Consider the following 16,276-nt stretch of genomic DNA (forward strand, 5'->3'; position numbering starts at 1 on the left):
CAGGTAGTGAGACTAACCTGTAGCATAAGGGCGTGGGGTGAGTGGACGAAGATGGAGGCGTTCTCCTTGGGCGATGACTCCAGGCAGAGCTGGGCATCTGTAGCCTTGGCGTTGTAGGTGAAGGAGATGGAGCTGGCCAGCTTCCCATCATACAGGACCTGTTTATGGTGCTCTGCCAGGTGGATGTCACTCTCCGACTTAAACTTAAACGTACTCTACAGAGAGGGGAGGAATAGAGAGACAGACAGAGAGAGGGATAGAGGGAGAGCGACAGAGAGAGGGAGAAGAGAAAGGGAGATGGAAGAAAGACAGAGAGAGAGAGAGATAGGGACAGACAGAGAGTGGGAGAAGAGAGAAGAGAGATGCGATAAGGTATTGTATCATGACAGCTCATTCTTCTACTAAACTGGAGGTGCCATCCATACCTCAGCAGCAGTAGCAGTAGTGTCATATTTATATATTAATGGAACATGTTGCTGATCGATAACAGAGTCATTCAGTCTTAATGTAACCAATACATTAAGGATGGCAGGTGAGAGAGGAGCTCAATGAATCAATCAATGCATCATCAATTGGTATGTTATTAATCAGTAAATCAGGAATGTCCTCTCAACGGAGGAGTGAATAATGAATGAACGGCCACAGACATAGATGAGTGATGAGAGGCGAGACACATCCCTCTTCTAGCTACAGACATGATGATTCAGATGGAGAGAGATGAGACCTACACTGAAATAGATGAGACCTACACTGAACTGAAATAGTGGAGCTTCTCTGTCATGAAGAGATGTAGATAGCTGAGATAACAAGCAGAGTATACACTGTACCAGGCTCAGTAGACCAGACACACACTGGGGCTATTATGATCCCATATCCGCTAGTTAACAACCTCCTGGGGCCTGGTAGAGTAGGCTCAGTCTGCAGGCCTCTACAGCCAGCTGCTCTCTGACAACTCCACTATTACATGCAGACAGGACATACTAATAAAAGCCAGCAACAACGGAAGTGGGTGTCATCTATACCCTGTTAGACTGCCCTGTTTGTCGGTGTCTCCTATACCCTGTTAGACTGCCCTGTCTGTCGGTGTCTCCTATACCCTGTTAGACTGCCCTGTCTGTCGGTGTCTCCTATACCCTGTTAGACTGCCCTGTCTGTCGGTGTCTCCTATTCCCTGTTAGCCTGTTTGGGATAGGGGGCAGTATTTTCACGGCCTGATAAAAAACGTACCCGATTTAATCTGGTTACTACTCCTGCCCAGAAACTAGAATATGCATATAATTAGTAGATTTGGATAGAAAACACTCTAAAGTTTCTAAAACTGTTTGAATGGTGTCTGTGAGTATAACAGAACTCATATGGCAGGCCAAAACCTGAGAAGATTCTATACAGGAAGTGCCCTGTCTGACAATTTGTTCTACTTCTAGGGCATCTCTATCAAAAATACAGCATCTCTGCTGTAACGTGACATTTTCTAAGGCTTTCATTGGCTCTCAGAAGGCGCCAGAAAGTGGAATGAGAGTTCTCCAGTCTCTAGGCGAAAAACAGCAGGGGTTTTTGTGAGTGGTCCTTCTGAGGACAATGACACTGGCGCACGCGTGCACGAGACGACTCCATTTTTTTCTTTCAGTGTTTGAACGAATACAACGTCGCGCGGTTGGAATATTATCGCTATTTTATGAGAAAAATTGCTTAAAAATGTATTTTAAACAGCGTTTGACATGCTTCGAAGTACGGTAATGGAATATTTTGAATTTTTTTGTCACGAAACGCGCCGGCGCGTCACCCTTCGGATAGTGACTTGAACGCACGAACAAAACGGAGCTATTTGGATATAACTATGGATTATTTCGAACCAAAACAACATTTGTTGTTGAAGTAGAAGTCCTGGGAGTGCATTCTGATGATGAACAGCAAAGGTAATCAATTTTTTCTTATAGTAAATCTGACTTTGGTGAGGGCCAAACTTGGAGGGTGTCAAATTAGCTAGCCGTGATGGCCGGGCTATCTACTCAGAATATTGCAAAATGTGCTTTCACCGAAAAGCTATTTTAAAATCTGACACCGTGATTGCATAAAGGAGTTCTGTATCTATAATTCTTAAAATAATTGTTATGTTTTTTGTCAACGTTAATCGTGAGTAATTTAGTAAATTCACCGGAGGTTTGCGGTGGGTATGCTAGTTCTGAACAAAACATGCTAATGTAAAAAGCTGGTTCTTGATATAAATATGAACTTGATTGAACAAAACATGCATGTATTGTATAACATAATGTCCTAGGAGTGTCATCTGATGAAGATCATCAAAGGTTAGTGCTGCATTTAGCTGTGGTTTTGGTTTTTGTGACATATATGCATGCTTTGAAAATGGCTGTGTGATTATTTTTGGGAGGGTACTCTCCTGACATAATCTAATGTTTTGTTTTCGTTGTAAAGCCTTTTTGAAATTGGACAATGTGGTTAGATAAAGGAGAGTCTTGTCTTTAAAATGGTGTAAAATAGTCATATGTTTGAAAAATTGAAGTTTTTGCATTTTTTAGGTATTTGTAATTCGCGCCACGCTATACCATTGGATATTGGTGAGGCATTCAGCTAGCAGAACGTCTGTCCCTAACAGGTTAAACTGCCCTGTCTGTTGGTGTCTCCTATACCCTGTTAGACTGCCCTGTCTGTCGGTGTCTCCTATTCCCTGTTAGACTGCCCTGTCTGTCGGTGTCTCCTATACCCTGTTAGACTCCCCTGTCTGTCGGTGTCTCCTATACCCTGTTAGACTGCCCTGTCTGTCGGTGTCTCCTATTCCCTGTTAAACTGCCCTGTCTGTTGGTGTCTCCTATTCCCTGTTAGACTGCCCTGTCTGTTGGTGTCTCCTATACCCTGTTAGACTGCCCAGTCTGTTGGTGTCTCCTATACCCTGTTAGACTGCCCTGTCTGTCGGTGTCTCCTATACCCTGTTAGACTGCCCTGTCTGTCGGTGTCTCCTATACCCTGTTAGACTGCCCTGTCTGTCGGTGTCTCCTATACCCTGTTAGACTGCCCTGTCTGTCGGTGTCTCCTATACCCTGTTAGACTGCCCTGTCTGTCGGTGTCTCCTATTCCCTGTTAGACTGCCCTGTCTGTCGGTGTCTCCTATACCCTGTTAGACTGCCCTGTCTGTCGGTGTCTCCTATACCCTGTTAGACTGCCCTGTCTGTCGGTGTCTCCTATACCCTGTTAGACTGCCCTGTCTGTCGGTGTCTCCTATACCCTGTTAGACTGCCCTGTCTGTCGGTGTCTCCTATACCCTGTTAGACTGCCCTGTCTGTCGGTGTCTCCTATACCCTGTTAGACTGCCCTGTCTGTCGGTTTCTCCTATACCCTGTTAGACTGCCCTGTCTGTCGGTGTCTCCTATACCCTGTTAGACTGCCCTGTCTGTCGGTGTCTCCTATACCCTGTTAGACTGCCCTGTCTGTCGGTGTCTCCTATACCCTGTTAGACTGCCCTGTCTGTCGGTGTCTCCTATACCCTGTTAGACTGCCCTGTCTGTCGGTGTCTCCTGACAGACTGAATGAGACAGGCTATGACTAACTATGGTCCCAACCTACACTGGATCAACGACAGACACAGCGTTCAAGTATGTCTGGGTCTGTTCAACAGTCCAAACCATAGTTTCAGAGGCAGCCAGGGAACAGAACACTGTGCATTCAGTCTATACAGTGTTAGGACACATGACACATTCAAACAAAGCACTTTGTATAGAGACACCAGGTAGCAGGGGAAACAGGAAAGTGTGGCAAGCAGCATTGATTTCACAGATTGATATGTGTAGCAGGCTTTGTGCATGTGCCATTAAAGTTATTCCTATCCTAAGCTAACCTATCAGTAACCTAATTCAGTCAGCCCAGTACATACCTTATAGCCCGCTCCCAGCTGATGAATGGCAAATATCTGAGCTGGGTTGAGAGCCTCAGAGAACACATAGATGGCCCCCAGCTGACCACAGAATACCCTGTTAGCATCAGCTGTCTCTGACGAACCCAGGAAGCACTTATCATAACTCTGAAAAGGGAGAGGAGAGGGTCAGTACACAGGCACACAGAGCAGGGGGTTTATCATAGGTCTGTAGCAAAAGAGGGCGGAGAGAGAGAGGAGACAAAGAGAGGGGAGAGGAGAGGATCAGGGTTGTACAGGGACACAGAGAGAGAAAAATAGGGTTCATCATAGCTCTGTAAAATGACAAAAAGAGGGATATACTTATAACGTTCAAACATAAACCACAATGACCAAACTTTCTCACTATATATGGCTCTGGGAAATGGTTAGGGCCATTATACAGACACTGAGACAGAGATGAGAGGATAGGGTCATGTCTTTTAAATCCTCCAGCAGACTCAGAGAGGTTACAACATCATCCAAACTTCAAAGACAGCTGAGCATCAGAGCAATTAACAGACAAAAAAACTGATGACAGCTTCTGAATGGGCAAATAGGATAATTATGAGAGAGCATGATTTACAGGGACTCTAATAGATTGCCACTCAGAGACGAAGGAAGGCTGGCAGACACTTAGGTCTGCATTCCAAATGGCACCCTACTCTGTATTTAGTGCACTACCTTTGACCATAGCCCATAGTGTGTGTGTGGCTGCCCTTATAAACATGTATGTGTAACCCTTGCCTTGTAGACGTGTGTTATAATAATATCCACTACACACACCCCATCCATCCTTAACTCTGCAGATAGGACGATCCTTAACTCTGCAGATAGCACCATCCTTAACTCTGCAGATAGCACCATCCTTAACTCTGTAGATAGCACCATCCCTAACTCTGCAGATAGGACCATCCTTAACTCTGCAGATAGCACCATCCCTAACTCTGTAGATAGCACCATCCTTAACTCTGTAGATAGCACCATCCTTAACTCTGTAGATAGCACCATCCCTAACTCTGTAGATAGCACCATCCTTAACTCTGCAGATAGCACCATCCTTAACTCTGTAGATAGCACCATCCTTAACTCTGTAGATAGTACCATCCCTAACTCTGTAGATAGCACCATCCTTAACTCTGTAGATAGCACCATCCCTAACTCTGTAGATAGCACCATCCCTAACTCTGTAGATAGCACCATCCTTAACTCTGCAGATAGCACCATCCCTAACTCTGTAGATAGCACCATCCTTAACTCTGTAGATAGCACCATCCTTAACTCTGTAGATAGCACCATCCCTAACTCTGTAGATAGCACCATCCTTAACTCTGTAGATAGCACCATCCCTAACTCTGTAGATAGCACCATCCCTAACTCTGTAGATAGCACCATCCCTAACTATGTAGATAGCACCATCCTTAACTCTGCAGATAGCACCATCCTTAACTCTGTAGATAGCACCATCCTTAACTCTGTAGATAGCACCATCCCTAACTCTGTAGATAGCACCATCCTTAACTCTGCAGATAGCACCATCCTTAACTCTGTAGATAGCACCATCCTTAACTCTGTAGATAGTACCATCCCTAACTCTGTAGATAGCACCATCCTTAACTCTGTAGATAGCACCATCCCTAACTCTGTAGATAGCACCATCCCTAACTCTGTAGATAGCACCATCCTTAACTCTGCAGATAGCACCATCCCTAACTCTGTAGATAGCACCATCCTTAACTCTGTAGATAGCACCATCCTTAACTCTGTAGATAGCACCATCCCTAACTCTGTAGATAGCACCATCCTTAACTCTGTAGATAGCACCATCCCTAACTCTGTAGATAGCACCATCCCTAACTCTGTAGATAGCACCATCCCTAACTCTGTAGATAGCACCATCCTTAACTCTGCAGATAGCACCATCCTTAACTCTGTAGATAGCACCATCCTTAACTCTGTAGATAGCACCATCCCTAACTCTGTAGATAGCACCATCCCTAACTCTGTAGATAGCACCATCCCTAACTCTGTAGATAGCACCATCCTTAACTCTGTAGATAGCACCATCCTTAACTCTGCAGATAGCATCATCCTTAACTCTGTAGATAGCACCATCCCTAACTCTGTAGATAGCACCATCCCTAACTCTGTAGATAGCATCATCCTTAACTCTGCAGATAGCACCATTCCTAACTCTGTAGATAGCACCATCCCTAACTCTGTAGATAGCGTCATCCTTAACTCTGTAGATAGCATCATCCTTAACTCTGTAGATATCACCATCCTTAACTCTGCAGATAGCACCATCCCTAACTCTGCAGATAGCACCATCCCTAACTCTGTAGATAGCACCATCCTTAACTCTGTAGATAGCACCATCCTTAACTCTGTAGATAGCACCATCCTTAACTCTGTAGATAGCACCATCCCTAACTCTGTAGATAGCACCATCCTTAACTCTGTAGATAGCAGCCTTCATCTTTCTCCTACATTACATGAAGCTATTCTCTCAATTTGTCATCCTCCCTTCCTGTCTCTTCTTCTACGGCCTTCCTCTCTTCAAACATCTCCCTGATAAATGGTTATTCAAATAGAAGCTTTGAAAAACGCAGCTCTGCTCCCAAGAGTAAAATCTGCCACAGCGCTGAAACTCAATGAGCACCACAGAGGATTTATGCATCTCGGGTGTGTGCCCCAAATGGCACCCTATTCCCTATATAGTGCACTACTTTTGACCAGAGCCCCAGGCTCTGATGATTTCAAACTGTGGCATATGATCAAATGCTGCACTTGCAGCCACAAACATTACATACACAAACACCACAACCACAAACATCCCAACCATCACAACCACAGATATCACAGACACAACCATCACAACCACACATATTACTACCACCACGGCTGTGTTCAGTGGGGACGAAAACAGGGGAAAACGGAGTGAAACAGATTATAGTTCCACTTGTCCAATAAGAAATGTTTCAAAACTGTTCAAAATGTGCCTCTGTGCCGTACTGAACACGACCTTGTAGAGGCCTCACAACAGGAATAAGCAGTGACAGGAGAGTCGGTCAACCAATCAATCAGCAATGAGGAGCATACTCACATCGCTGGTGTTGACGTGCCAGGCCATGTCGCCATAGGAGACCAGCTGACCATTGACGTAGCAACGGATCTCACTGTTCCTCCAGCGGTTGTAGATATGGACGATGCTGATCATGTACCACTGAAACACAGAGAGGAGAGAGGGTTAGAGAGAGAGAGAGAGAGAGACAGTGAGTGAGTGAGTGAGTGAGTGAGTGAGTGAGTGAGTGAGTGAGTGAGTGAGTGAGTGAGTGAGTGAGTGAGTGAGTGAGTGAGCATGCAGCTCCACACATAACACTAGAAAGTACATCCCATTCAATTCCACTGTATGAACAGGGTTTTAAACACAGCCTATTGTGTTTGCATTGCAGTCACCCAGATCATCTAGAGACCAAATAGGATCATGTGATTCAGTAGCTCTGACCTCATCCCAAGCTACATTACCATTCCTCTCTACACTCTCATCTCATCTCAACGCATAGCCAGCTGTTCCTGTGAGGAGGTCCATGTGAGAGTGTTAAACAGCACAGGTTATGATGTTCTCGCTCTCCCTGGTCTGTTGAGACTGGAGACACTGTCAGCTACTGGCTAGGCTTGTTTTGGAGTGTTTTGTTGTGACAGATATTTGTCTATCCTAACAATTGCGCTGCATTTTCTGTCCCTGATGATCTGTTAATAAAGTCAAACTGCTCACATTGTATATGATCTATTATGACATGTACTGAACCAACACAGCATAATTCAGTACTCCATATACAACATGCCTTTCCCAAACCACAGGTATACTAGGTTTGCTGTAAAGATCTTCTAAAGTTGTATTAAGATGCTGTCACTGTTATATGCCAGAGGCTGTATGCATCAAGCATCTCAGTGCTGATTTAGGATTGATTAAGCTTTTAGATCACAATGAATAAGATTACATGGATTCTAGATCAGCTCTGATTTTAGATCAGCTCTCCTACTTGGAGGCTGCGTTTACACATGCAGCCCAATTCAGGTCTTTTGCCAATGATTTGCATATCTGATGCCTAACTGATCTTTTCCCTAATGTGTAAACAGCACAAAACTACATGGAATCTCATCTTCTGACTTCCAGTTTATACATGGATCCCATTCCTGATACAAACACGATCCCCCATATGCGACCTCAGTCTGGACAGATCAGATAATATTTTACTCTGAAGAGTTATTTTTGCACAAGACTTGCTGAACCATGACCAGCACCTCAACATTTTTTTTTTTTTTTTTAATTTCAAGTTCTCATTTGCAACTGCGACCTGGCCAAGATAAAGCAAAGCAGTTTGACACATTTAAAGGAACAGTAATAGGAAATGAGCATTGCCTCTATGTGCTACTTCAGAGGCAACATCAGTGTGAATGCGCAAATCTGATATGGGTCACATTGAGTGTGGACAGTCACACTCAATGTGACCAAAAGATTGGATACAGAAAGAAAATCGGATTTGGATAGGGTGGCTGTGTAAACACAGCCTAAAACGCTTAATACATATAACAGAGATAATTAAGGGATTTTCCTGATAGTACTCACAAGGCAACAGGCTGGTGGTCAGGCCTCATCCATAACATTCTGACAAGATCAACACAGTCCTATAGAGCAGCAGACTGATGATCCTATTCTATCAGCCGCACCTCAACACACCATCACTCACATATGGGACCTGCACACTGCTGCATAAGCCCTCTACTGATCATCAGCTATGTGACTTGTAGGCTGGTGTAAGCACACTGACCATTGATCACTGATCACTACCAGGGTAACAGATGAAACCTGATCACCCTTGTAGTCTCCACTTGTACGGCCGAACTGCTAGTGTTTCGTTGATGCAAGTGTCTAAGAACGTTTCAGCAGGGCAGTCGCATGTGTTTGCAAGGCAGAGGTCCTGGGTTCTGGTATCGGTTTGAAATGGTACAATTAAACAAGCCCAGTGACGTCCGCCAAAGCATCTCTTACCTTCCTAGGTTGAAAGTCATATTTGACACAGTGCTGGAAGCCTTTGCCTTTAGACTTCAGCGATGTCACGATCAGACAGTTGCCCACGAAATGTGCAGAGTAGCCGATTCCTTTACTCGTGCGAAAGCTGCAAAAGAAACAGTATCAAAATTACGAGGTGCGAACATTACATTTCTAATTTCAGATTGTCTCTCTCGATTTGATGTTTCACATTGTAGATACTCAGGAAAAATAATGCCTTTCTCTCACTCAAGGAATGATTATCTTGTATCTATCAGGTTTATGTCAACCAAACACTATCCACACCAGAAGGATAATGATAGTAACTATTGTGTCTGTTTCTGACTAATTAATTAACTTTCCACTCTGGTCATCCCTCTCTTTACCTCACCCTCTCTCCGCCACTCCCTCCTCTACTCCCCTTGTGTTGGATGAATCAGAATTAGTTGGGTAACATAGATAATTAAGATGTTTTATTAACATAATATGCTTATGTGAGATACTTGTCATTAGAATGTATCCTTTGGATTCTGGTGTCTTTCAGTTGCACGTTTCCCTTAGCTGGGACTCAGTCACTTGGGGCCCAGAGAGGGGAGAGGTCAGACTTGTTTTTTTACATGTCTCTGTTGCTATGCAGAATGTCAGCAAGAGAGGAGGACAGAATGAAACATTGTCTTCATATGTGAATGTCTTTACCTATTCTTAAACCATGTGAAGGGATGGCGTGATTAATGGGGAACCAATTATTTGCCTCCACAATGTCTGTGCGCAAGTCACTCCCCTCAGTGAGCTTGTCCAGGAGTGGGGTCAAGAGGGGGTTTGCTTGAGATGGGAGTATCTAGAGTTGACAATTGATATATGCCATTGGATGAAATTGTGTTTTTGTTCTATGAAGTACCAGGGATGAGTTTAGAACCTCGTCATAGGGACCAAACTGAACGATAACTTATAGCGAATGCTTTCTGGCTGTGGATACTCCTCTCTAAAGTAAACAGTCTTTCTTTGTGAACCATTCCTAACTATCTGTGGTTTGTCATGTCAAAAGGGGGTGGATCTTGATATAAAGATCTCAGTAGTCATTGTGTTAACACTCTTAACGGGTCATTAGAAATGGTGAATCGTTGAAAGTCAAAGATGGTTTTGCAAAAGTATCTTAAGTATTAAAGATGTAGTTTAACTCAGACTGGTGTGTTTGTAACTCTCCTCATTTGGTAATGCAGAAATTAGCCACCACACCCTCCTCTCCTCCTCTTTAGGGACTTCTCTCCCTATCTATCTGGAGTAGTGGATAAATAGATAAACTCTCCTCTTGAGGCTATTGATCTCTCTGTTAATTAGGCTATTGATCTCTCTGTTAATTACCCACAATCCTCCATCAGACATGGGCTGTGTTGGCCAGACATTCGAGTCTACATTAATAGTCATTACCGTTGTACCTCCCCCTTATAGCCCATATACCCTTTCTCTGTACATCCCTCTGCAGCCTGCCTCTGATCAGAGCCTGTAAACACACACACACACACACACACAGTGGCTGGTTTTAATCTCTCTAATCAAGACTCATTCCTCTTTTAAGCATTATACTGCACTACATCATCAGGAGTAATGAGTCTTCAGACAGAGCTGCTTATGAACTTGAAACCTTGAAAAGTGAATGAAATTAAAAACAAATTCTGGTCATAATCTGCTTACAGATTTAGAGGGAAGGTCAGAGGTCAAACACTAGAGTTACTGATTCCCCACAGGTCAGACATCAAACACTAGAGTTACTGGTTCCCCACAGGTCAGAGGTCAAACACTAGAGTTACTGATTCCCCACAGGTCAGACATCAAACACTAGAGTTACTGGTTCCCCACAGGTCAGACGTCAAACACTAGAGTTACTGATTCCCCACAGGTCAGACATCAAACACTAGAGTTACTGGGTCCCCACAGGTCAGACATCAAACATTAGAGTTACTGGTTCCCCACAGGTCAGATGTCAAACACTAGTTACTGGGTCCCCACAGGTCAGTCATCAAACACTAGAGTTACTGGTTCCCCACAGGTCAGACGTCAAACACTAGAGTTAATAGTTCCCCACAGGTCAGACATCAAACACTAGAGTTACTGGTTCCCCACAGGTCAGAGGTCAAACACTAGAGTTACTGGTTCCCCACAGGTCAGACGTCAAACACTAGAGTTACTGGTTCCCCACAGGTCAGACGTCAAACACTAGAGTTACTGGTTCCCCACAGGTCAGACGTCAAACACTAGAGTTACTGGTTCCCCACAGGTCAGACGTCAAACACTAGAGTTACTGGTTCCCCACAGGTCAGACATCAAACACTAGAGTTACTGGGTCCCCACAGGTCAGACATCAAACACTAGAGTTACTGGGTCCCCACAGGTCAGACATCAAACACTAGAGTTACTGGGTCCCCACAGGTCAGACATCAAACACTAGAGTTACTGGGTCCCCACAGGTCAGACGTCAAACACTAGAGTTACTGGGTCCCCACAGGTCAGACGTCAAACACTAGAGTTACTGGGTCCCCACAGGTCAGACGTCAAACACTAGAGTTACTGGGTCCCCACAGGTCAGACAACAAACACTAGAGTTACTGGTTCCCCACAGGTCAGACGTCAAACACTAGTTACTGGGTCCCCACAGGTCAGACATCAAACACTAGAGTTAGTGGTTCCCCACAGGTCAGGCATCAAACACTAGTTACTGGGTCCCCACAGGTCAGACATCAAACACTAGAGTTACTGGTTCCCCACAGGTCAGACGTCAAACACTAGAGTTACTGGTTCCCCACAGGTCAGACGTCAAACACTAGAGTTACTGGTTCCCCACAGGTCAGACGTCAAACACTAGTTACTGGGTCCCCCACAGGTCAGACATCAAACACTAGAGTTACTGGTTCCCCACAGGTCAGACGTCAAACACTAGAGTTACTGGTTCCCCACAGGTCAGACATCAAACACTAGAGTTACTGGTTCCCCACAGGTCAGCCGTCAAACACTAGTTACTGGGTCCTCACAGGTCAGACGTCAAACACTAGAGTTACTGGGTCCCCACAGGTCAGACATCAAACACTAGAGTTACTGGTTCCTCACAGGTCAGACATCAAACACTAGAGTTACTGGGTCCCCACAGGTCAGACATCAAACACTAGTTACTGGTTCCCCACAGGTCAGACATCAAACACTAGAGTTACTGGTTCCCCACAGGTCAGACGTCAAACACTAGAGTTACTGGGTCCCCCACAGGTCAGACGTCAAACACTAGAGTTACTGGTTCCCCACAGGTCAGACGTCAAACACTAGAGTTACTGGTTCCCCACAGGTCAGACGTCAAACACTAGAGTTACTGGGTCCCCACAGGTCAGACGTCAAACACTAGAGTTACTGGGTCCCCACAGGTCAGACATCAAACACTAGAGTTACTGGTTCCTCACAGGTCAGACGTCAAACACTAGAGTTACTGGTTCCCCACAGGTCAGACGTCAAACACTAGAGTTACTGGTTCCCCACAGGTTAGACATCAAACACTAGAGTTACTGGGTCCCCACAGGTCAGACATCAAACACTAGTTACTGGTTCCTCACAGGTCAGACATCACATACTAGAGTTACTGGGTCCCCACAGGTCAGACGTCAAAGACTAGAGTTACTGGGTCCCCACAGGTCAGACGTCAAACACTAGAGTTACTGGTTCCCCACAGGTCAGACATCAAACACTAGAGTTACTGGGTCCCCACAGGTCAGACATCAAACACTAGAGTTACTGGGTCCCCACAGGTCAGACATCAAACACTAGAGTTACTGGGTCCCCACAGTTCAGACATCAAACACTAGAGTTACTGGGTCCCCACAGGTCAGACATCAAACACTAGAGTTACTGGGTCCCCACAGGTCAGACATCAAACACTAGAGTTACTGGTTCCCCACAGGTCAGACGTCAAACACTAGAGTTACTGGGTCCCCACAGGTCAGACGTCAAACACTAGAGTTACTGGGTCCCCACAGGTCAGACAACAAACACTAGAGTTACTGGTTCCCCACAGGTCAGACGTCAAACACTAGTTACTGGGTCCCCACAGGTCAGACATCAAACACTAGAGTTAGTGGTTCCCCACAGGTCAGGCATCAAACACTAGTTACTGGGTCCCCACAGGTCAGACATCAAACACTAGAGTTACTGGTTCCCCCACAGGTCAGACGTCAAACACTAGAGTTACTGGTTCCCCACAGGTCAGACGTCAAACACTAGAGTTACTGGTTCCCCCACAGGTCAGACGTCAAACACTAGTTACTGGGTCCCCACAGGTCAGACATCAAACACTAGAGTTACTGGTTCCCCACAGGTCAGACGTCAAACACTAGAGTTACTGGTTCCCCACAGGTCAGACGTCAAACACTAGAGTTACTGGTTCCCCACAGGTCAGCCGTCAAACACTAGTTACTGGGTCCTCACAGGTCAGACGTCAAACACTAGAGTTACTGGGTCCCCACAGGTCAGACGTCAAACACTAGAGTTACTGGTTCCCCACAGGTCAGACATCAAACACTAGAGTTACTGGTTCCCCACAGGTCAGACATCAAACACTAGTTACTGGGTCCTCACAGGTCAGACGTCAAACACTAGAGTTACTGGGTCCCCACAGGTCAGACATCAAACACTAGAGTTACTGGTTCCCCACAGGTCAGACATCAAACACTAGAGTTACTGGTTCCTCACAGGTCAGACATCAAACACAAGAGTTACTGGGTCCCCACAGGTCAGACATCAAACACTAGAGTTACTGGTTCCCCACAGGTCAGACATCAAACACTAGAGTTACTGGGTCCCCACAGGTCAGACATCAAACACTAGAGTTACTGGGTCCCCACAGGTCAGACGTCAAACACTAGAGTTACTGGGTCCCCGCAGGTCAGACGTCAAACACTAGAGTTACTGGGTCCCCACAGGTCAGACGTCAAACACTAGAGTTACTGGGTCCCCACAGGTCAGACGTCAAACACTAGAGTTACTGGTTCCCCACAGGTCAGACGTCAAACACTAGAGTTACTGGGTCCCCACAGGTCAGACGTCAAACACTAGAGTTACTGGGTCCCCACAGGTCAGACGTCAAACACTAGAGTTACTGGTTCCCCACAGGTCAGACGTCAAACACTAGAGTTACTGGGTCCCCACAGGTCAGACGTCAAACACTAGAGTTACTGGGTCCCCACAGGTCAGGCGTCAAACACTAAGTTACTGGGTCCCCACAGGTCAGACGTCAAACACTAGAGTTACTGGTTCCCCACAGGTCAGACGTCAAACACTAGAGTTACTGGTTCCCCACAGGTCAGACGTCAAACACTAGAGTTACTGGGTCCCCACAGGTCAGACGTCAAACACTAGTTACTGGGTCCCCACAGGTCAGACGTCAAACACTAGAGTTACTGGGTCCCCACAGGTCAGACGTCAAACACTAGAGTTACTGGTTCCCCACAGGTCAGACGTCAAACACTAGAGTTACTGGTTCCCCACAGGTCAGACATCAAACACTAGAGTTACTGGGTCCCCACAGGTCAGACATCAAACACTAGTTACTGGTTCCTCACAGGTCAGACATCAAACACTAGAGTTACTGGGTCCCCACAGGTCAGACGTCAAAGACTAGAGTTACTGGGTCCCCACAGGTCAGACGTCAAACACTAGAGTTACTGGTTCCCCACAGGTCAGACATCAAACACTAGAGTTACTGGGTCCCCACAGGTCAGACGTCAAACACTAGAGTTACTGGGTCCCCACAGGTCAGACATCAAACACTAGAGTTACTGGGTCCCCACAGTTCAGACATCAAACACTAGAGTTACTGGGTCCCCACAGGTCAGACATCAAACACTAGAGTTACTGGGTCCCCACAGGTCAGACATCAAACACTAGAGTTACTGGTTCCCCACAGGTCAGACGTCAAACACTAGAGTTACTGGGTCCCCACAGGTCAGACGTCAAACACTAGAGTTACTGGGTCCCCACAGGTCAGACAACAAACACTAGAGTTACTGGTTCCCCACAGGTCAGACGTCAAACACTAGTTACTGGGTCCCCACAGGTCAGACATCAAACACTAGAGTTACTGGTTCCCCACAGGTCAGGCATCAAACACTAGTTACTGGGTCCCCACAGGTCAGACATCAAACACTAGAGTTACTGGTTCCCCACAGGTCAGACGTCAAACACTAGAGTTACTGGTTCCCCACAGGTCAGACGTCAAACACTAGAGTTACTGGTTCCCCACAGGTCAGACGTCAAACACTAGTTACTGGGTCCCCACAGGTCAGACGTCAAACACTAGAGTTACTGGTTCCCCACAGGTCAGACGTCAAACACTAGAGTTACTGGTTCCCCACAGGTCAGCCGTCAAACACTAGTTACTGGTTCCCCACAGGTCAGACGTCAAACACTAGAGTTACTGGGTCCCCACAGGTCAGACGTCAAACACTAGAGTTACTGGTTCCCCACAGGTCAGACGTCAAACACTAGAGTTACTGGTTCCCACAGGTCAGACGTCAAACACTAGAGTTACTGGGTCCCCACAGGTCAGACGTCAAACACTAGAGTTACTGGTTCCCCACAGGTCAGACGTCAAACACTAGAGTTACTGGTTCCCCACAGGTCAGACGTCAAACACTAGAGTTACTGGGTCCCCACAGGTCAGACGTCAAACACTAGAGTTACTGGTTCCCCACAGGTCAGACGTCAAACACTAGAGTTACTGGGTTCCCCACAGGTCAGACGTCAAACACTAGAGTTACTGGGTCCCCACAGGTCAGACATCAAACACTAGAGTTACTGGGTCCCCACAGGTCAGACATCAAACACTAGAGTTACTGGTTCCTCACAGGTCAGACATCAAACACTAGAGTTACTGGGTCCCCACAGGTCAGACGTCAAAGACTAGAGTTACTGGGTCCCCACAGGTCAGACGTCAAACACTAGAGTTACTGGTTCCCCACAGGTCAGACATCAAACACTAGAGTTACTGGGTCCCCACAGGTCAGACATCAAACACTAGAGTTACTGGGTCCCCACAGGTCAGACATCAAACACTAGAGTTACTGGGTCCCCACAGTTCAGACATCAAACACTAGAGTTACTGGGTCCCCACAGGTCAGACATCAAACACTAGAGTTACTGGGTCCCCACAGGTCAGACATCAAACACTAGAGTTACTGGTTCCCCACAGGTCAGACGTCAAACACTAGAGTTACTGGGTCCCCACAGGTCAGACGTCAAACACTAGAGTTACTGGGTCCCCACAGGTCAGACAACAAACACTA

At 46.0% G+C, this 16,276-nt stretch overlaps 1 protein-coding gene across 3 annotated transcripts in view; it reads right to left on the bottom strand.

Annotated features, from left to right (window-relative positions):
• Positions 1-16,276, bottom strand: part of LOC106580977 (neurobeachin) — a 344,141-nt gene that overhangs the window by 218,353 nt on the left and 109,512 nt on the right. For all 3 annotated transcript variants that reach the window (XM_045703701.1, XM_045703700.1, XM_014162593.2), the window contains exons 6-9: positions 8,961-9,087; positions 7,011-7,130; positions 3,887-4,033; positions 18-215 (exon numbers count right to left, since the gene is read on the bottom strand). In XM_045703701.1, coding sequence (XP_045559657.1) covers positions 18-215; positions 3,887-4,033; positions 7,011-7,130; positions 8,961-9,087 — 592 coding nt within the window. The remainder of the gene's footprint in view (positions 1-17; positions 216-3,886; positions 4,034-7,010; positions 7,131-8,960; positions 9,088-16,276) is intronic.

Source organism: Salmo salar, chromosome ssa20 (genome assembly GCF_905237065.1).
Source record: "Salmo salar chromosome ssa20, Ssal_v3.1, whole genome shotgun sequence".
In the NCBI taxonomy this organism is placed as follows: domain Eukaryota; kingdom Metazoa; phylum Chordata; class Actinopteri; order Salmoniformes; family Salmonidae; genus Salmo; species Salmo salar.